General features: G+C 38.8%; 1 protein-coding gene across 1 annotated transcript in view; it reads left to right on the top strand.

The window, feature by feature from the left end:
• Positions 1–20,758, top strand: part of Birc6 (baculoviral IAP repeat-containing 6) — a 193,433-nt gene that overhangs the window by 122,071 nt on the left and 50,604 nt on the right. Inside the window, 16 exon segments of the mRNA NM_001170596.3 lie at positions 1,831–1,941; positions 2,793–2,926; positions 5,409–5,536; positions 6,981–7,543; positions 8,605–8,780; positions 9,308–9,404; positions 9,540–9,734; positions 10,299–10,499; positions 12,473–12,752; positions 13,157–13,413; positions 13,632–13,740; positions 14,023–14,244; positions 15,294–16,074; positions 17,515–17,658; positions 18,284–18,413; positions 20,520–20,651. Of these exon segments, the coding sequence (NP_001164067.1) occupies positions 1,831–1,941; positions 2,793–2,926; positions 5,409–5,536; positions 6,981–7,543; positions 8,605–8,780; positions 9,308–9,404; positions 9,540–9,734; positions 10,299–10,499; positions 12,473–12,752; positions 13,157–13,413; positions 13,632–13,740; positions 14,023–14,244; positions 15,294–16,074; positions 17,515–17,658; positions 18,284–18,413; positions 20,520–20,651 (3,660 nt within the window).

Genomic DNA, 20,758 nt, shown 5'->3' with positions numbered 1-20,758 from the left:
CTTTTCCATGCTGTGCTAGCTCCCGGCCTGTTTGCAGTAATGTATTCTTTTTCACACTGAAGGTTTAGTTCCTTAGTGTTCCTTTGGTGTGTGTTTCTGCTTCTGTTGTGGAATTATTGTTTCCTTTTTAGTAAGGTTTTCCATTGTTGCACTGGAAGCTTATGTTTGGGTTAATTCCACCATGAGGGCTGTAAGTACAGGAATGGGTCTTGGTTATTTGTTTACTTGGGTACATTTAATATACTGACACTCTACATCTTCATTCCTTTTTTCAGCATTACTTTTGTTTTTTATGCATTTAACTAAAATTTGTCTCTCTCTCTGGGGCACTCCCCCGTGTCCCTTGGGTTCAGCATACTGCCAACTGCCATGGTTGTAAGGTCAGGTGGCACACACTGCCTCTTCAGAGCCGCATCTTGTATACACTTGGTGATGTATGAGTGGGCCTTTGCCCATGTTGGCCTGTGCAGTGTTTTGGGTGTTCTCAAAGCAAAAAGGGAAATTTGAAATTTTTGCTTTGCATGATTTTGTGAGTGAATAGACAACCATTTTCATGGTCGACCACAGAATGCTTTCTAAAAGCAGACTTTCAGGGACTGGAGAGATGGTTCAGCAGTTAAGGGCATTTTTTTTTTCTTTCCTGCTGCAGGCCCAGGTTTGGTTCCTAGCCACCTTCATGGTGGCTTATAGCCATCTACAATTCATCCAGTTCTAGGGGATCCACCATATGTGCAGGCAATCGCTTATACACATAAAATAAAAGCTGAGCTGTTGGGTTTTACCTTTCTTCCCTGCCTCCTCTCTTCTTCCTCTCCTGTCTCCTTTCCTCCCCCCTTTCTCCTTTCTCCTTGACAAGCTTTGTAGCCTAGGCTTAGAAGCACATGCTACTTCTAGTCTTTCTGGTCGTTTTCTTTAAATTAAAAACTATTTTCTCGTGCACATGTTTATCAACATTTAATTACAGGTGAGAAGATGAACATTTCCAATGGTTCTATTTGTTGAACTTGGAAAATTTTCCTTTTGGGTCATTAAAGTGGTCTTTTGGTTTTGGATTTCAAAGTTTATCTTTTTGTTGTTTTAAGCTTTTGGCATTCCAGCTCTTCCAGACTTCTATTGTTTCCTTCCTTAATAGCTGTCAACAAGCATCTCTACAACAAGTTTTAAGGAAGGGTAGTGCCCTGGTTCTGCACAGTCTGCTGTATTTGATGGACACTGTGTACTCTTGAGTAATTTCTTTAGACTTCTCCGACTGCTATCACTTCTCTCTGTGTCTCCCATATTACTTCAGTAGTTTGTGTTTGCTCTTTTTTTTGAAGTCACATTGTTTTTGATTGGTATACAGTATCCCAGATTTTTTAGGGTGCTTTTTTATAAGATTTTTGTTCTGAAGAATGTAACTTACAGTCAAATCACATCAGATAAAAAGTATATCAGATTTGTAATGATAACATTTCATTGTATGTTCCATGGTGAGCTTTAAACTCACCTTGTTATGGAGTTCCTACAATGTGTATGTGCTCCTGAGTGTGTCTGTATGTGAGGTCAGAAGAGGCATCAGTATCCCGGGAACTGGACTTGATGCAGGTGTAGTTCTGTGGGAATCTTAGGGAGAGCAGTAAGCGCTCTCACCCACCGAGCCATCTCTCCAGCCTCTGGTTACCAGCTCTTGCTGTTTTATTTGTACTTAGTGGAGAATAATTTGGGGGGATTTTGAAGATACTAGTTAATGAGTTAATTGTGTAGAAATAATTTGTATTTTGTTTTTAGTCACTAATAAGCATTCAGTTATCCCAATTAAATACATTTCCCCCCCTTTCTTTTTCTGTGTAGCATCAATTACTAGCTTTCTCACAGTGCTAGCTTGGTATCCAAATACTTTGCTCCGGACGTGGTGCCTTGTGCTTCATAGCCTAACACTCATGACGAATATGCAGCTTAATTGTAAGTTCAAAATTTATTTATATTGATTTCTGTTAAGTACTTTAATATTTCTTATATTAAGTTGTTAATGTATGTCAATTTAGAAAATGAAATATTAATCTAAGGATTCATTTCTTTTTATTTCATTCTTTTAGTCTCTACATTTTATCAGTATTTGGATGTATTTCATGTTTATTTAAACATAATCTCATTTAATAGAACACCCTTTACACTAATATTTAAAGTATTATTCACTTTCTGATTTGTATTATATTTCCCATAAAAAAGAAGTATGTGTTACATATCCATAGTTCACAGATATAACCTGTGGATGACCGAAAGAATAGGTCTTGCCTCAGTTTATCTTAGAGAACTGAGTTAAAAATTCTCAAGTAAGTGTTTCTTTTTCTGCTTCTGGAAACAGAATATTGTTACTCTTCCAAAGGCCATTTAAGACTTAGGTCCTTTCCACTTGTCTGTTTTCCAAATACAGATGTACTCATATGGTTTTACAATCTGAAGGGAGGGAGGGGGGTAAGAGGAGACATGAGGTAGATGAGAAGCAGAATGCTGTCCAGTCAGTCTTCTGAGGAGACACTATTGAACTTGGTCTTCTTGCTGTAGTACTCTATTCACAGTGTTCTTTTACTTTTGCTCTGCGAGTCTTTGAACTCTGGCTGTAGCTCTGGCAATTCTTAGCTTGTTTTTTTCTCTTGCTCTAACATCGTCAGGACTTGCCTGCACCAGCCCATGTGACTGAATGTTTTAAAAAGGAATGTGGCATTATTCTTTGCAATGAAAAAATACATATAAACACTGGATTTCATTATCATTAGGAGTTATTTGTTCCTTTCTTTCCCTTTTTTAAATAGCTGGTTCCAGCAGTTCTATTGGAGCTCAAGAGACTACGGCTCATTTGTTGGTTTCAGATCCAAACCTTATTCATGTGTTAGTGAAATTTCTTTCTGGTACCAGTCCACATGGGACAAATCAGCACAGCCCACAGGTAATGTAATCCTTAACTACTCATGTGTTCAGCCTCTCGGTAAACAGATTTGTAAAGTACAATTCTTTTACAGTAGCCTTTATGACAGACTGATAATAAGCTTTTCTCTGCACAGATGTTTGTTTATTTGTTTGAGATGGGGTCTTACTATGTAGCTCTGGTTGTTCTGGAACTCACTATGTAGACCCTATTGTCCTTGAACACACGAAGGTCCTCCTTCCTCTGCTTCCTAAGTGCTGGGACTAAAGGTGTGCCCTACTGTTCCCAGCTATTGCTCTGTTTTGAATAATTTAATGAACATTAAAATTTGCAGGGGTACTAAAATTTTCCTGCAACTTCTCATTTAATGAGTGCTATTATTAAGAATGTTAATTAATTTTAGTCGTTTTATTATGTTAATAAATTTTTTCCAAACCCCCCAAAAAAAACCAAATGTATTGCTCTAGAATGAGCTTTATGCATCTCATTGTAGATTTCCTTCTTATGAATTTTATTTATATTGTAATGTGCTGCTTCTGTTTAAGTAATCCTACTTAATTATTGTTTCTTGGTGAAATTAGTAGTGCAAATTTTTTAGCATAAAGACAGTAAAGATATTTTTAAAAATTAATCTTTATACATATCTTGGTTTTATATCAGAAATATGACTGATTTTTTTTAAATTTTTGGGATTAGCAATTATTGTTACATAATTTTAAAATAACTTAGTGGGTTTTGGTGTATCCTACTTTTCATAAATTCCTCTAGAATTGTATTATTTTTCTATCAAAGCAAATTGGCCTTATACAAAAGACCACTGTGTAGGAATTCTGCATAGTCATCCTTAGCCTGAAATGGGTCTGCTCATTGAGTGCTGGTTACCATCACTCATTTTTTCTTCATTAATTTATAAATTTATTCACTTTACTTCCTGGTTGTAGCCACCCTTCCCCCGTTTCCTTCTCTGTGAAGGGGAGATACCCTCCCCCCACCGACATACGCTGACACAGCAGATCCCTGCAGGTCTGGCGTGCCTTCTCCCACTGAGATTACTCAGGGCAGGCCAGCTGGAGAACAGGATCAGGAACAGGTCCTGCCCCAGTTGCTGAGGGACCTGTATGAAGACCAAGCTGAATATCTGCTGCATATCTGCAGGGAGACGGGCCTAGGTCCCACTCTTTGGCTGGTGGTTCAGTCTCTGGGAGTCCCCAAGGGTACAGGTTAATTCACTCTGTTGGTCTTCCTGTATAATTTGTATCCCCTCTGAGTCTCTTAGTCCTTCCTCTAACTCTTTCATAAGATTCCCTGAGCTCTGTACAGTGTTGACCTCGCATCTGATTCAGTCGCCTGCTGGGTGGAGCTTGGAGAGGATGGTTATGTATGCCAGGCTCCTATCAGTAACAGGTCAGGGTTGGCTCTCCCATGGGCTGGGTCTCAAGTGGGGCAGCCATTGGTTGGCCATTCCCTCAGTCTCTGCTCCGTCTTTGTCCCAGCAGTGGTGCTTGTAGACAGACTTTGGATTGGCCAGTGTGTGTATGTGTTGGTATCCTTATCTCTCCACTGGGAGCCCTGTGCTACAGGAGGTGCCACTTCAGGCTCCATATATGCTCTACTAGGAGTCTCAGCTAAAGTCACCCCCATAGACTCCCAGGGGCCTTCCCCATCCCTGTCCTCTGGCATCTCCAGTTTGCAACCCCAGCCACTGATTTCATTCCCCGTCTTGGCCTTCTCTCCTGGCTCTCTCCACACCTGATGCCTATCACTTACGAGAAAGAAGTTTGGGAAAGCAGGACTTTAGAACTTGATATAGATGTACTTTAGCTTTAGGGTTTATTGTTTCTGTCATTGTCATTGGGTTCTTATAGCTCTTGGTTTTACTGGGCATTGAAAACATGACCACTGGCGAGTCAGTTAACTGGAATCCAGTTCTGCTTTTTGTTTTTTATTAAAATTTTATGTGCAGAAATGTTTTATCTGCATGTATGTCTATGCACCAGAGGCATGCCTGGTGCCCATGGAAGTCAGAAGAAGGCCTCTGATCCCTTTGGACTAGACTTACATAGACAGATATCAACCACCGTGTGGATTTTAGAAATCCAATGTAGGTCCTGCGGAAGAGCAGCTAGTGCTCTTAATCACTGAGCCATGTCTTTAGCCCCAAATTATTTTCTTTAGGGATCACAGTTTTTATAATGTTCATAAAATTCAGTGCAAAATGTTCTTGTAGTTTGGGAAGTGTTACAAAGACATTTGGTCATTGAAGCAAATCTTTTTTACTAGTTATATAATCACAAAGAAATAGGATTAATAATAGAATATTCATTTTTAACTTACAGTAAATATGTCAAGACCTAAAATACGAATTTGCTTTTTCCTGTCTCTGTTGAAATTTTGTTTTTCATATGAAGTAGTCTTATATTCTAGCTCCTGCTTTACTGTTGGCATTCTGAGCATGCCGTTGATCTCACTCGGTGGTTTTCAGTGGATGTGTATTTCTCTTCAGGTTGGTCCAACAGCCACACAAGCTATGCAAGAATTTCTCACCCGACTACAAGTGCATCTGTCTTCAACTTGTCCTCAGATATTCAGTGAACTTTTGCTCAAGTTAATTCACATACTGTCCACGGAAAGGTAAATTATAGCATATGCTCCTATACATGTCCTGATGTAAAAGTGAATGTGGGATCCGAGAAATAACTTTACCTCGGGTTTTAGTAGGCCAGAGGACAGTTGGTCTGAGGGCTGTGGCAGAAGGGTTCACTGGGGGGTGGGTTTTGGTCATTTTCATTTCCTTTCAAGTCTTCCAGGCTCTGTTCCTATAAGAATGTTGTACCTCAAACTCCACTGATGGTTTAATAATCTTGCAGCTTAGTTACAGTTTTTTGCTGAAAGCTATTCAATTACTTAAATTCAGCAAGGTGATGGTGATGCAAACCTGTAATCCCAATTCCAGCCCTGGGGAGGCAGAGGCAGGGGGATCTCTGTGAGTTCAAGGCTGGCCTGGTCTACAGAGCAAGTTCCAGGATAGCCAGGCCTACACAGAGAAACCCTACTCAGACAACAAACAAAAAAAAATTACTTAAATTTTTATGAAATATATAGAGAAATAAGGACAAATTTTTAAAATACATAATACTAATATGCCAAAGAAAGATAGCTTAAAAATGAAAGTCACAGTTTCATCTCCTATAGAAATCATAACTAAAAACAAAAGTATGTAGCATTCTAAAAGGATAAATTGCTGCCATTCTGTGTTAATTCTTAAAACGATTGAATGTTTTAGTATCACAGGTGGTCAGGTGACATCGAGTCATTGTCTTCACGGTATAATCCTCTGGTGTCTGCCTTACACATGGAAGGCAAGCCCTCTATCTCTGAGGGAAGAAAGACTTGGATTCTTTAGAGAGAAATAGGAGTGATTTTAAAAATAAGTAATACTAACATGCCAAAGAAAGGTAGCTGAAGAATGAAAGTAACAGTTCAACCTCTTGTAGAAATCATAAATTAAACAAAAGTATGCTGCATATTAAAAGAATAAATTTAAGGAATTCTCAGACTTAAAAAAATCTTCTATTTATTTTTACTTTTTTTCATTGTTTTAAGATTTATTTATGTGCCTGCCTATCAGAAGAGGGCAGAAGATCTCATTATAGGTGGTTGTGAGCCACCATGTGGTTGGTGAGAATTGAACTTGGGATCTCTAGAAGAACAGTCAGTGCTCTCGACCTCTGAGCCATCTCTCCAGCCCTGAAAAAAGACTTTTAATGTGTGATATACACAGTATTGTCATGGTGTAGAGGTAGAAAAACACTACCTGATTAGCCAGTGTCTTCATAATACTTAAATGACTACTTTAGAAATCAGCTGGTCACATAAAAATCTTTTAATCTGTTACTTTCAGCTAATTTGTATACCTGTATTTTTCTCTTTTCAATTTCGAAGGGAAGCTATTTTTGGTTAGGTATAATAAAATGGAGACGAGCAGAAAACTTGTGTAATGAAGAAACATGGTAGTCAGTCAAAGTTACCTAAAGTGATTTAATTTTTAATCCTCTGTTTTTCGCTCTCTCTGCAGGGGGGCCTTCCAGACAGGTCAAGGACCGCTTGATGCCCAAGTGAAGCTGTTAGAGTTTACTCTGGAACAGAACTTTGAAGTCGTCTCAGTTAGTACGATTTCTGCTGTGATAGAGTCTGTCACCTTTCTGGTGCATCACTACATCACTTGCTCAGACAAAGTCATGTCTAGAAGTGGATCAGATAGCTCTGTTGGTGCTCGAGCTTGCTTTGGGGGACTCTTTGCTAACCTCATTCGTCCAGGTGATGCAAAAGCTGTTTGTGGTGAAATGACAAGAGATCAACTCATGTTTGATTTGTTAAAACTTGTTAACATTTTAGTACAGCTGCCTCTTTCAAGCAACAGGGAATACAGCGCAAGAGTGTCCATGACCACCAATACCACAGATAGTGTTTCAGATGAAGAAAAAGTCTCAGGAGGCAAAGACGTCAACGGAAGCAATACCAGCATCCCAGGATCTCCTGCCTATGTTGCTGACTTGGTCTTAGCCAACCAGCAGATTATGAGCCAGATTTTGTCTGCTCTAGGCCTGTGTAATAGCAGTGCCATGGCAATGATAATTGGTATGTATTTGGAACATTGATCTCATCTTTTCTTGCTATTGCACCTATTTTTAGTTTTTTTTATTAATTTGCAACGTATGCTATTAGTGAATACTTTTATAGAGTGGCTTTACAGGAAATATACTATCAAAAGAGTGTTTCTGTCAGTTTCAAAAATTCTGATAAAATCTTAACAAGGCAAATTGATGAAGAAATTAAAATTAACTAGGGATTGTGGCACAATGCCTTTAATTACAGCACTCAGGAGGAAAAGGAAGAGGGTTCTCTGTCAGTTTAAACTGAGCATATTTTACTTAGTGACTTTAATGTTAACTGTAGAGACCCTGCATGAAAAAAAGAAAAGAGAAAGCAGACTTAAAACATCCGTCTTCAGTACCTGTAATGGCTTCAGTGTATTAGACAACAGCACGACGTACCCCATTCCTGCATGCTTTGATGACATGTGTCATTATACTTTTACGTGCCATCGTTTAACTTTTCTAACATTTGGAAATTAAAAATGTAAAAAGACTTTAACAAAATGTAAAAGTTTATGTCTGATACATTTTCTGCCCACTAATATTCTCCTCTGCCCCCCAACTTTACTTCCTGTGTATATGTTTTACTTGGCCATAAGTCTGCACCACCTGCAAACTCTGTTCTCAGACTAGAAGAAGGCTTCAGACTCCCCGGGACTGCAGTTACAGACAGGTGTGGGCTCCTTAACATGTGGAGGCAGTTAATCAAAACTGGATCCTCTTCATCCGAACCCTTTACTCTCTTCTTGATTCAATACTGTCATTTAGAGTGATGCTCTTCGTCACGCGGTAGCGCCTTCTTTTTATTAGCATTCAGTGGGAGATCTCGTGTAAGGCAGTGCACCCAGTACTTCTTTGGATACCTCTACAGATACTTTAATCTTTAGAGGTCTGTCTGTGTGTACGTGTCTGTCTGTCTCTCTTTCTGTTTTTGAGAAAGTAAAGAGACTTATGTATCCATCCTTTAATGTTTTCTTGAGAAACTGGATTTTTAAACTGTTATATATGTACTTTACAAAATGTATAATCTTTTTATCAAACTAGGTGCAAGTGGCTTACATCTCACCAAACATGAAAACTTTCATGGTGGGTTAGATGCCATATCAGTTGGAGATGGATTATTTACTATATTGACAACACTCAGTAAGAAAGCCTCTACAGTTCACATGATGTTGCAGCCAATCTTGACCTACATGGCCTGTGGATACATGGGCAGACAAGTACGTTCTATGCAGCAGCAGCTGCAGTTATGTAACAGTTTGATAGTAATGCAAATAGAGAGTTACATAGCCGAAAAAATAAGACTATCCATGAATATATTAGAAAAGAAAGGAGCTATGTATGAACAAAGTAATTCTTATTTCAGTTTTAATAGAAATTAAAGAATAAAATTAAAGAATAAAGAATAAAATTTAATTTTAAAAATGACTACCGAGGTAGAAAAAGTAAGTACTTATATTCTGGAAAGTTCCACTACTCCTCTTCCCTGAGATTGTTTCCCGAGCACCGTTGCTAGTTACTACCCGGATGTTTCCTGAGATGTTACAGGACTACTTTAGAGGGACAACTCAAAATTCATCTTGATTTCTCTTTAGTTAAAGAGTATTAGGGTAAATTTTTATTTTAATATAATGTTTTAATTAATTTAGTGGTAATTTTATATAGTGTATTTTGATCATATTAAGAAACGTAGTTGTCGAGATTCACAGGCACTTACCAAATCATGTTGTGTTTGTTTACTTTTTAGGGCTCTCTTGCTACTTGCCAGTTATCTGAACCACTGTTGTGGTTTATTTTGAGAGTGTTGGATACTAGTGATGCATTGAAAGCATTCCATGATATGGGTAAGAAAAAAAAACCTTCTCTCTATCATTTTAGCATGTTTCTTTTTAGCTAATGTTTTAGCATGGTCAGTTTTGTCCTCTTAATGCCCAGTCTTGTTCCTAGGATTCTTTTCATTTAGTATTCTTTGAATTTAGGTGGAGTTCAGTTAATCTGCAACAATATGGTTACCAGTACAAGGGCTATTGTGAACACTGCGAGAAGTATGGTGTCAACTATTATGAAATTTCTTGATTCTGGTCCAAACAAAGCCGTGGACAGCACTTTGAAGACGAGAATCTTGGCCTCTGAGCCCGACAATGCAGAAGGAATCCATAACTTTGCACCCCTTGGTAAGACAGTGGCCCTACCTCTTACTACTATGGCTCAACTTAGTGTTTGAATGAGGTAAAGAAAAATTAGTTGTTGACACAAGTTAATATTAGATTAGTAACATTTTTAAATATAAAAAGTTCCTCTTATAGGCTGTTGGTACCAAAACTTTCTACTAACTACAACAGTTTTAGGTCAGTTCTCTCTTCAAATGTTAATCGCCTTGAAAGCTCTTAAACATTGATATGTTTTCAATTTTTAATTTAGACGTTTATTCCTTCACACTACATTTCTTTCATGCTTTTCCTATTACTGTCTCATGAACATACGAGAAATAAAGATCATTATTTTCATGGTTAAAGTGTAGTCCTCAAGACTTTTCTACGTTACATGTGGTCACTAATAGTCCTTTGTCATCTGAGTAATGGAAATGCTTTGATCATCGTGCGTGGTGACTGAATGTGTAACGATTCCAGCAGATGTTTATTTTCTGCTCATTTTCATAGCTTAATATTCATACTGTCGTTTGAATATTTCTCAGTGTTTTACTACATCCTGTATGCTATTTAAATGTTTTCTTGTAGGTACAATCACCTCTAGTAGTCCTACTGCCCAGCCAGCTGAGGTGCTCTTGCAAGCCACACCGCCCCATCGAAGGGCTCGTTCTGCTGCGTGGTCCTATATCTTTCTGCCAGAGGAAGCTTGGTGTGACCTTACCATCCACCTTCCTTCAGCAGTGTTGCTGAAGGAGATACATATTCAGCCTCACCTTGCATCGCTTGCCAGTGAGTACGGGGAGGCATCGTGAGAATAACAGTTTAGGGCAGATGAAGGTGGGCGGTGCTATCCAGCAAGCCCTCCTATGTGCACTTTTGGTGTTAGGTGGTATGGCCATGGGTTTAATCAGTGTAGGCTAGCTTGCTTCCTTTGTTCATTTGTTTCTTCTTTTCTTTTGTATATTATTCACTTGGTTCATAATTGAATATATTTTATCAGGACATTTTAAGGTAAATTCCTTAAAATATTTGGAAAATCAATTCCAGATTAAGTAGAAGCAGATTTTTTGTAGCTTATTCATTTACGGTGCTTGACACAGTTTCCCACTGTGGAGTTACTTAGCTTCTCTCAGCGTAATCAGTCTGTACTGAGACTGTTGCCTTCGTTTGTCTTCACTGTCTCAGTGGTACTCAGTGTCACTCAGAGTGGATGAAAATCTCAGGGAGAGTTCATAGATTCTTAGTGTATTTGGAAGAAGATGTTTTTGAAAGGTAGATTATAATCTAGTTATATTATTCAAACTATTTCTCATACAATTAATATAAGATGAAAGTCCGGCATAATGTCCTGTGCCTGTAATTTCATATCATGGGAGCAGGAGGGAAGACATTTTTAAGCTTGAGGTCAGACTTGTGATACCAGATGAAATAATACAAAAAGAATCACATATACCAAAACCTTTCTTTAGCAGGTCATAAACTATTTTAAAAGACAAAGTACTGCCTGACCAGGGTAGCATAGGTCTATATTCCTACCTACTTAGGCTCACGCAGGAGGATTTACAGTTGAGTATCTGCATGGGTGTTGTGGGTGGGCAGCTAGAGGAGCCTAGTTTTCAGACAGAAACAGTGACATCATCTAGTGATGTCGCTCACTGATGGGTCCTTTCCCATTAAGTTTTGCATTAAGCTCTAAACTACAGTTCAGCAGTGTGTCTGAAGTGAGAGACAGTGTGTGCATGAGGACAGTAGCTTGTGTGCATGTGGGTAGATTTTGCATGGGAGCATTAGGAACGCAAGTACAGTGTGGGCACAGTTGGCATATGCATGCTTGATTAACAGATACCTTTTCTGCTGGATTAGAGCAGGAATTCAATATATGTTCCAGTGAAAATGAAGTAGATTTTATTATTAAATGGTGATAGAAATTTTAGTTGTTTGATTTCTTAGAGTGTATTGCTCATGTAAAGTACAGCTATTAGTTTCTTAAAATGATTTTAAAGTCACAGTTTACAAAATTTTTTAAATTTCTCTAACTCTTAGTGTAAGCCTGGCATTTAGTTGACAGTTAATAAAATTATACTTAGTATAAAAATAAACCAATTTTTAAGATTTTTCTTTGATAGATATGTTTTCTCCATAGGCATCTGTGCTGTGCTGGGAGCAGAATGCCCTGTTCGGGGCTGCCAGTTGTCACCTCACTGGCACTCCTTGAAGTAACAAAAATTGTTTTACTTTAAAATTTGAGACTGGCCAAGAATTAAAAGGCAAACAAAATTAAAGTGAAATCAGTTTTAAAATTAGCTGTGACTTTAAGCACAGCATTGTAAATTACATTGTGGATTGTTGAATCAATTGGTAATTACTATTCTGTCCTTTTCAAGTTATTTTAAACAACCAATCATAAAACTATGTTTGTTCATGACGGTTTTGGTAGAACAGAGATAGTGAACTATTGCCTGCTAAGTTGGTCTATTTTACCTTTTCCAAGGATGTAATTGATACACAACTGATACAGATATAAGTTCTATAGTTACTCTTCCCTTAGGTGACTATTTCAATAATTATGATAATTACTGAAAGTCATATCTTTAAAAAATATACAAAATGATGTTGAATGCTGGTGACAGGTGCTCTTTGTTATATATAGTGCTTTCTGTAAGTTAATAGTCCATGTATCTGATGGTTGCCACATTAGTGCACTGTACTAGAGTGTAGCATCTAGTTCACTTTTTTTACTGTTCAGTTTTCTCTTCCTGCAGCCTGCCCATCGTCAGTGTCCGTTGAAGTAAGTGCAGATGGTGTTAATATGCTCCCTTTGTCTACTCCTGTTGTCACAAGTGGTCTCACCTACATAAAAATACAGCTTGTGAAAGCTGAGGTAGCTTCTGCTGTCTGCCTCAGACTACATCGTCCTCGGGATGCCAGCACACTAGGCCTTTCACAGATTAAATTATTAGGCCTTACTGCTTTTGGTACCACCTCATCAGCCACAGTTAATAATCCCTTCCTTCCATCTGAAGATCAAGTTTCCAAAACAAGGTATGTATTTTTCATTTCTAATTTTTAAATGCTTTCTGTGGTTGTTTTCAAGTTGTTCATCCTAGCCAGGGGTGATGGTGCACACTTTTTAATCCCAGCACTTGGGAGGCAAAGGCAGGTGAGTTCCAGGCAAACCTGGTTTACATAGTGAATTCCTGGACAGCCACAGCTACATAAGGAGACCTCTTCCCCTTCCCAGTCTCTCCCCTCCCCCCAAAAAACCTCTTAGTAAGTTGTCATATAGGTGCTTATATAGTACTGATTTCTATTAGGTCTAATACAGTAGTTTTGCAGAGGTATAACAGTGAGGCAGTAAAGTTGAAGTTTATGTAGTAAGTTTATGGAAAACATCTGCAGTAATGTGAGCTACTTACGTTCCCACACATGTATGTTCTGTATTTCAGCATTGGATGGCTACGGTTATTGCATCATTGCCTTACACACATAAGTGATCTAGAAGGGATGATGGCCAGTGCGGCTGCCCCTACTGCCAATTTGCTACAGACTTGTGCTGCCTTACTGATGTCCCCATACTGTGGGATGCATTCCCCCAACATTGAGGTTGTGCTTGTAAAGATCGGATTGCAGTCCACTAGAATTGGCCTGAAGCTTATTGACATTCTCCTGAGAAACTGTGCAGCATCAGGCAGTGACCCTACAGGTGACTATTGACTTTACTCCTATCATTTTCACACACCTACGCAGTAAAATACTTGACCTCATGATGTTTGGAATTCTTTCTGAAATGAATTCCTCTTAAAGCTTTGCTACTTTTAAACTTTTTCATAATTTATTGGTGGCATTCAGTGAATAACTTATAAAAGCATATCTTTCCATTTTAAACTGGCTAACAAACCATTTTTTCCCCCCCTGGCCAAGATTTAAATAGCCCTTTACTTTTTGGAAGACTGAATGGACTTTCCTCTGATTCTACAATAGATATTCTTTACCAGCTTGGTACAACTCAGGACCCTGGAACTAAAGACAGGTATGTGCTGTTTTTCTGTTTAGTCACAACATGCTTTAGTGAAGTGGAACTAATACTTTCCCTTCAGAAGGCCTCACAAATGTTTAAACAAGTAAATATATCAACATCTGTCCATATGCTTTACATAATAAACAAAATAATGTGTGTTTAAACATATTTTGAATGCTTTTGAGCTAAAAAATTTGTAGTCAGTATTGCATTTGTAGGAATACTTCACATGTAAAGATACTATTTATATCAAATGTCAGTTGTGGCATTGCTGATCCTTCTTTACTTTTTAAGAATTCAGGCCTTGCTAAAGTGGGTCAGTGACTCTGCAAAAATGGCTGCTTTGAAGAGAAGTGGCAGAATGAACTATATGTGCCCGAGCTCATCAGCTGTCGAGTATGGGCTTCTCATGCCGTCCCCCTCTCATTTGCACTGTGTAGCTGCGATTCTTTGGCACAGTTATGAATTGCTTGTAGAGTATGACTTGCCAGCACTGCTAGACCGAGAGCTCTTTGAGTAAGTACGAGTGGAATCCTACCCTTTTCTTTCATGTGCTAGATTTACTGTGTGTTTTCATATTTTAGGTAAAGTATTGTGTCTGTTTCTGTAGTTGCTTACTGCTTTAAAGGTGGTGGGACCTAAAAGAATGGAGCCTAAAAATCAGGTGGACTAAAGTCTCATGCAGTAGCTGATTTTATTCAGAGCATCAGACAGTTTGTCATGGTCTGAGGATCATGAAGAGGCACCTGAGTAAAGAATACAATCACAAGGACAAACCACATGTGGCAAAAGCATGTTTTTCCATAGAGGCACATGAATGACAACAGCTGAAGTAACTCACTGCTATCCACTATACCTGGGAATAGGAAGAAAACACATCGTAAGAGCAATTCTGGTCTTTGAAGAAACTAAGGATACAAGGCTTTTGTTTTCTTGGAGTTTTCCCACAAGCACTCAGAATTCTCACACAACTTCATTCGTGGAATGTGTTCCAACAAATATTGATTGTGTGTGTGTGTGTGTGTGTGTGTGTGTGTGTGTGTGTGTGTGTGTGTATTTTTTTTTTTTTTTTGGATAGTAAGGGTAGTTTAAAAATAACAAATACAAAAATAGTACTTTTGAAATGACCCTTCACACTTAAACTACTGACATGGTCTTCTACTGGAGCTGCACTCCAAGCCTTTCTTGTTTTAAGATTCAGCCACGATATTGCTAGTTTTTCTTTAAATCGGGAATGTAGCACTGTCAACTACATTCTTCTTTACAACTGTAGACGGAAAGTGTCGGTAGAAAGTTTGAGATCGGCAGGGATGGCTGCCCATCTCTATTTCTAGCACTGGGAGAGAAAGGAAGTTGATGAACCCAGTTAATTCCAGGACAGTGAATACTCAGTGAGCCCCACCATATTCAAAAAGGAAAGGAGTGGAATGGGAGGAGAACTTGAATGTCAAGTAAACTCTTAATGTTCTTTGTCAGTATATTTAATCTCCAGTAGGAGTATTTCAAGCGATGAGTGTGGTTTCCTAAAAACAAAACAAGACATGTACTCTCTTTTCTTTCTCTAGGTTACTTTTCAATTGGTCCATGTCACTTCCGTGCAATGTGGTTTTGAAGAAAGCTGTTGACAGTCTACTTTGCTCCATGTGTCATATACATCCAAATTATTTTTCCTTGCTCATGGGCTGGATGGGAATTATCCCTCCCCCAGTGCAATGTCATCATAGACTGTCCATGACAGATGATAGCAAGAAACAAGATCTTAGTTCATCACTGACAGATGATTCCAAAAATGCACAAGCACCTCTTGCTCTAACTGAATCCCACTTGGCAACTCTTGCTTCCTCTTCTCAGTCCCCAGAAGCTATTAAACAGTTGCTAGACTCAGGGTTGCCTTCCCTTCTTGTGAGGAGTCTGGCTAGTTTTTGTTTTAGTCATATTTCCTACTCAGAAAGCATTGCTCAGTCAATAGATAATTCCCAGGACAAACTCAGGCGGCATCATGTTCCACAGCATTGTAATAAGATGCCCATCACAGCAGACCTAGTTGCTCCTATTCTTAGGTTTTTGACTGAAGTTGGCAATAGTCATATTATGAAAGATTGGCTTGGTGGTTCTGAAGTCAATCCACTGTGGACAGCACTTCTGTTCTTACTGTGTCACTCTGGGTCTACTGCTGGAGGACATAATTTAGGGGCACAGCAGAGCAGCACAAGATCAGCTTCTCATTCTTCAGCTGCTACGACAGTACTGACTACCCAGCAACGGACAGCCATTGAGAACGCGACTGTTGCCTTCTTTCTGCAGTGTATTTCATGTCACCCTAATAACCAAAAGCTGATGGCCCAGGTAAGACAGCAAAGCCCGCCTTGGACTCTGTGGGGTCTTGCTAATGGAGAAGGGCTGCCCTCGTGGGGTTAGTTAAGCAGTGTGGCACTGGGGCGTGGGATTAAGTGCAAACGAGAACAGAATCTCTTCCCGCTCCTGAAATATGTGCTCTCGAAAGGCAGCGCTTTTCAGGATGAGGTGACTGGAAATTCATAAACATTCTAGCTACGCTCTGACACTTCCACAACTCACCTAGTTAAAGAGCAAGACTAAAAGAATATATTTTTGCTGCTGGTACTGGATTGACTATTAAGTATTACCAGACTGCTGTAACTCTGGGTTTGATCTGATCACATAGACATTAAGAGTAGGTTTCAGGAGAGACGCTCTGAACATTATAGACAGTTTATTGTAATAAGTCTCAAAGGTCAAAATTTTTGCAAGCTAGAATTGTTTAGAGTAAGTATATTCGAGATACTTTGGTTTGGTTTTTTGTAGCTTTGAGGCTTTCATGAATTTGGATGAGTTTTTCAGTATATAAATCAAGACTAGTAATGCCTGTATCAGGGACTCTCGAACACAGACACTACTGTGTATAACACCTTAGGACACAGCCTCGCAGAAGTAGGAGATTGTGACGAGCAGGAAAAAAGGCTCTTTCCCCTGTTAACGGGGATTGCTTATTCCTGTCATCCTGTTACTACATGTTTACATTTATAAATACAGAATGACTTGAGTTTGTACCTTGAAAAACAAGGTACATTAGTGCTCATAGTAGTAGTTCTTACACAACTATCTCCTTAATGAAACTAGTTAAAAGCAAATGCTTGAATTATAAGTTTGAATTGTGCTTCGTAGACTGGGTTGCTATAGTCCTCTGACTTCCGATCTCGTTATCATCTGTTTTTTATTAAGACTGTTTAATTCTAAACCCATTCCCCATACGTCACACCATCCCTCTCAGTTCTTGTTACGTAACTCAGGCTGCCCTCGAACTCACAAAGGCCTGTCTGCTAGTGCTGGGATCAAGGCTTGGGCCACCACACCTGGCAAAGTACTTTTCAAAAGTAATTTTTATTATAACTGGATTAATAGTTACTAAAATCAGTTCTGGCTAGGCCTACTCTGTATGTGAAGGATCAATTGTAGGTATTCCTCTCTGCTATTGAAATGTTTTGTAGTTTGGTTTTTATGATTCACGGTCTCACTCTGTAGGCTCCCGGAGCTTTATGTAGAGGGCAGGGATTAACGTTTCTGTGCCGCCACACTTGCTGTCTCCTTACACTTTTACTTGTTTGTCTGCTTCTGTATTCCCGTACTTTAAGATTTAGGTTCTTATTTGCAGATTGATGAATTAAAATACACTTATTCGTTAATTCATATTTTTAATTTCTTGTTTATTTTTTTAAAATAAAAACCTGCAAATCTCCACTTCACTTTTGAAATTTCTTGCCTTCCCAGGTTCTCTGTGAACTATTTCAGACAGCTCCTCAAAGGGGTAGCCTTCCAACTTCTGGGAACATTTCAGGGTTTGTACGAAGACTGTTTCTACAGTTGATGCTAGAGGATGAGAAGGTGACAATGTTTCTTCAGTCACCTTGCCCAGTGAGTAATCTTGGTGCTTACCTTCTTGTCCTTATAACTCTTACTTACTTCTGAGGGAGGACTTGTAGTGAGTTCTGTTCTCTTTTTTTTTTTTTTTTTTTTCAATTTTATTTTTAACTTATATGTATGTCTTGCTCAAATGTTTGTGTACCATGTGTACCTAGGGCCCTTAGAGATGAGACAGGACCTTTGGACACTTGGAACTGGAGTTGTGGGTATTGTGAGCTGCCACGCAGGTGCTAGGAACAATTCCAGGTCCTCTGTAAGAACAAGTGCTCTTCACTGCAGAGCCGCGTCTCCAGCCCCATCTTCTTTTTAGTAATGTAGCAGACGAAACGAGCAGTTTATATTTAGTGGCAAGAAGTCTTATTTAGGATAACTTGCCATATTTCCTTCATTAGAACAACAGATACTGTATTTTGAATAGTTTGTTTTGTTTTGCGGACACGCAATATTTGATACCATTGGTACTACCCATCTAAAATGCTGATCAACAACTCCTAGGCAAAGCATGCCAGAAATATATAAAACATACAAGCTATGCTTCATTGAACTTTTTATTCATCCATGTCTTTGAATTTGATTACTGATAGTATCCTAAACACTTCTAAATTAATTTCCCCAGTTATACAAAGGGAGGATTAATGCGACCAGCCATGTCATCCAACACCCAATGTTTGGAGCAGGCCATAAGTTCCGTACTCTGCATTTGCCAGTCTCGACAACCCTGTCAGATGTTCTCGATAGAGTGTCAGGTAAGTAAGACTTCAGTTTTATGGTTCTTTTTTTTTTTTTTTTTTTTTTTTTTTTTTTTTTTTTTTTGTAAACCCTGTTTCATGCATTTGAACTTGAAGGAGAAGGTGTATTTTTAGTTTCTGTGTGTGGTTGGTTTGTCTGTGTGTGACACACATGCAGCACCTGCAGAGCTGAGGAGAGTGTGAGTCACAGGTTCTGGAGCTGGAAACAGCTCTAAGACACATGTGGTCCCGAGAGTGAACCTGGGCCTTCCGTAAGAGCAACAAGAACTCCAAGCTACTGAGTCATCTCTCCAGTCCCTCATAACTTTCTTTCTTTCTTCCTTCCTTCCTTCCTTCCTTCCTTCCTTCCTTCCTTTCTTTCTTTCTTTCCTTCTTTCTTTCTTTCTTTCTTTCCTTATTTATTTATTTATTTATTTATTTATTTATTTATTTATTTATTTCATGTATGTGAGTACACTGTAGCTGTCTTCAGACACCAGAAGAGGGCCTCAGATCCCATTACAGGTGGTTGTGAGCCACCATGTGTGTGCTGGGAATTGAGCTGCTGAGCCCTCTCTCCAGTCCCCAATAACTTTATTTTTATTGTTCTACCCATTCAGAAACCATTTCTTTAACCCTGTTTCATGCATTTGAACTTAAAGAAATTATAAATATTGTCATAGCTTGAAGACAGAAACAAGACTCATTAAGTTAGCAATAATGACTCTTACCCTTCAGGCAATAATAATCTTAATTATGATGCCAGTCATGTCGTGTGATGCAAACAGTCGACTGGGAACCTTTGGAGGATTTTCCCCACACATAACCATGTGGTCACACTATTGTTGCATTAGTAAATGGGTGGCAGGTTTCAAATTAATGAGTGTTTTCTGGATCTAGAGGTGAAAGTAACCAATGTCCAAAAGTGAAGACTGAAGGCGTGGGGTCACCTAGTTACCTCATCGCTGCTCACAGTGCTGGTGAGGAAAGCAGAGCGGGCCTCCTTCCCTTGGTGCTTGTAAGCAGTAAAGCCGTGCATTAAGGGGAAAGCTGCTTTTTGGTTCCTTTGATTTTCGAGATGGGGTTTTTCTGTGTAACAGAACCCTGACTATCCTAGATCGCACTCTGTAGGCTAGGCTGGCTGTGAATTCAGAGATCTGCCTGCCTGTGCCTCCTGAGTGCTGGGATTAAAGGCGATGTGATCATCTGCTTTAGATAGAGTTTATTGCCTCTTAGAATTTCTCGTTATTGAGTGAATAAAATGATTTTTTTTTGTAAGAACTGCAGTTTTCTCTAGAGATGGGCTTATGAAAAGGACATATTTTGACCCTGAAAACAATTATGTTTATACATTAGATTTCAAAGTAAGCCGTATGTAAGTATGTATGTTATAACAAAATAGTATTTATCTATATTCTTAAGAGGAAGACCAATGTTTTCCCTGTAACGAGTGAAGGAAAAGGTGGGAACTGTCCTTGAATCACATGAAAATCCAGAGCTCACAATTAAAGACAGATAGAAAAGACCAGGAAGGTCATCGCTTTGGCAGCACGCATCCTTAGAATCAGAAGGATAGATGGGGGAATAGCAGCAGCCCTGCACAAGGATGACAGTCAGTACATGAGGTGCTCCATGTTTAAAGAGAAAGAAAGAAGTGGGAACCTGTTAGCATGTGTAGATAGTAAGTCAAACTATGTGAGCGAAATTGCTCACTGTTATAAAATAAAGCAATATTTTTTTTAAAAAAGTCAGTTATGGTGCTTTATACGTACATCCAAAAGATGTTTCTGGAGTCAGAAGCAGGAGGATCACTGGAGCCTGGGAATTAGGTTTCAGCGTCAGAGTGAGGCTGTGTATTGGCAAGAAAAAGACTGCTTTTTAGTTTACATTCCTTATAGCTGACACAATTGTTTATATAAATTTGCAGTTCTTCCCTGCAGCTATAACAGAGACTACAATAGAATATTAATATGTTATGATAACTGCATGTTAAAATCAGTTTGCTTTTGTTTTTTATTTTTGATTTGGATATGGCAGCTTATCTTTGAAAACAAAACTAATGCTGTTGCTTTTCTTCTGGATGATGTAGAAAAACACTGTATTTTAGACAGTATTGTCTTGCAGATACACCAAGTATCACAGCTAAACTTATTAGTGAGCAAAAAGATGATAAAGAAAAGAAGAACCATGAAGAGAAAGAAAAAGTTAAGGCGGACAATGGATTTCAGGATAACTACAGTGTTGTCGTTGCCTCTGGTATGCTCTGTGTTCTGTCATCATTGTTCTGACGTCCCTGATGTCCTTGAACTACTTAGCCCACTCACTGCCCAAAGGTCGCTTGCTGTACTCCACCAGGAGCTGAC

This window comes from Rattus norvegicus, chromosome 6, assembly GCF_036323735.1.
Source record: "Rattus norvegicus strain BN/NHsdMcwi chromosome 6, GRCr8, whole genome shotgun sequence".
NCBI classification, from domain to species: domain Eukaryota; kingdom Metazoa; phylum Chordata; class Mammalia; order Rodentia; family Muridae; genus Rattus; species Rattus norvegicus.
This window is presented reverse-complemented; position numbering and strand designations above follow the sequence as displayed.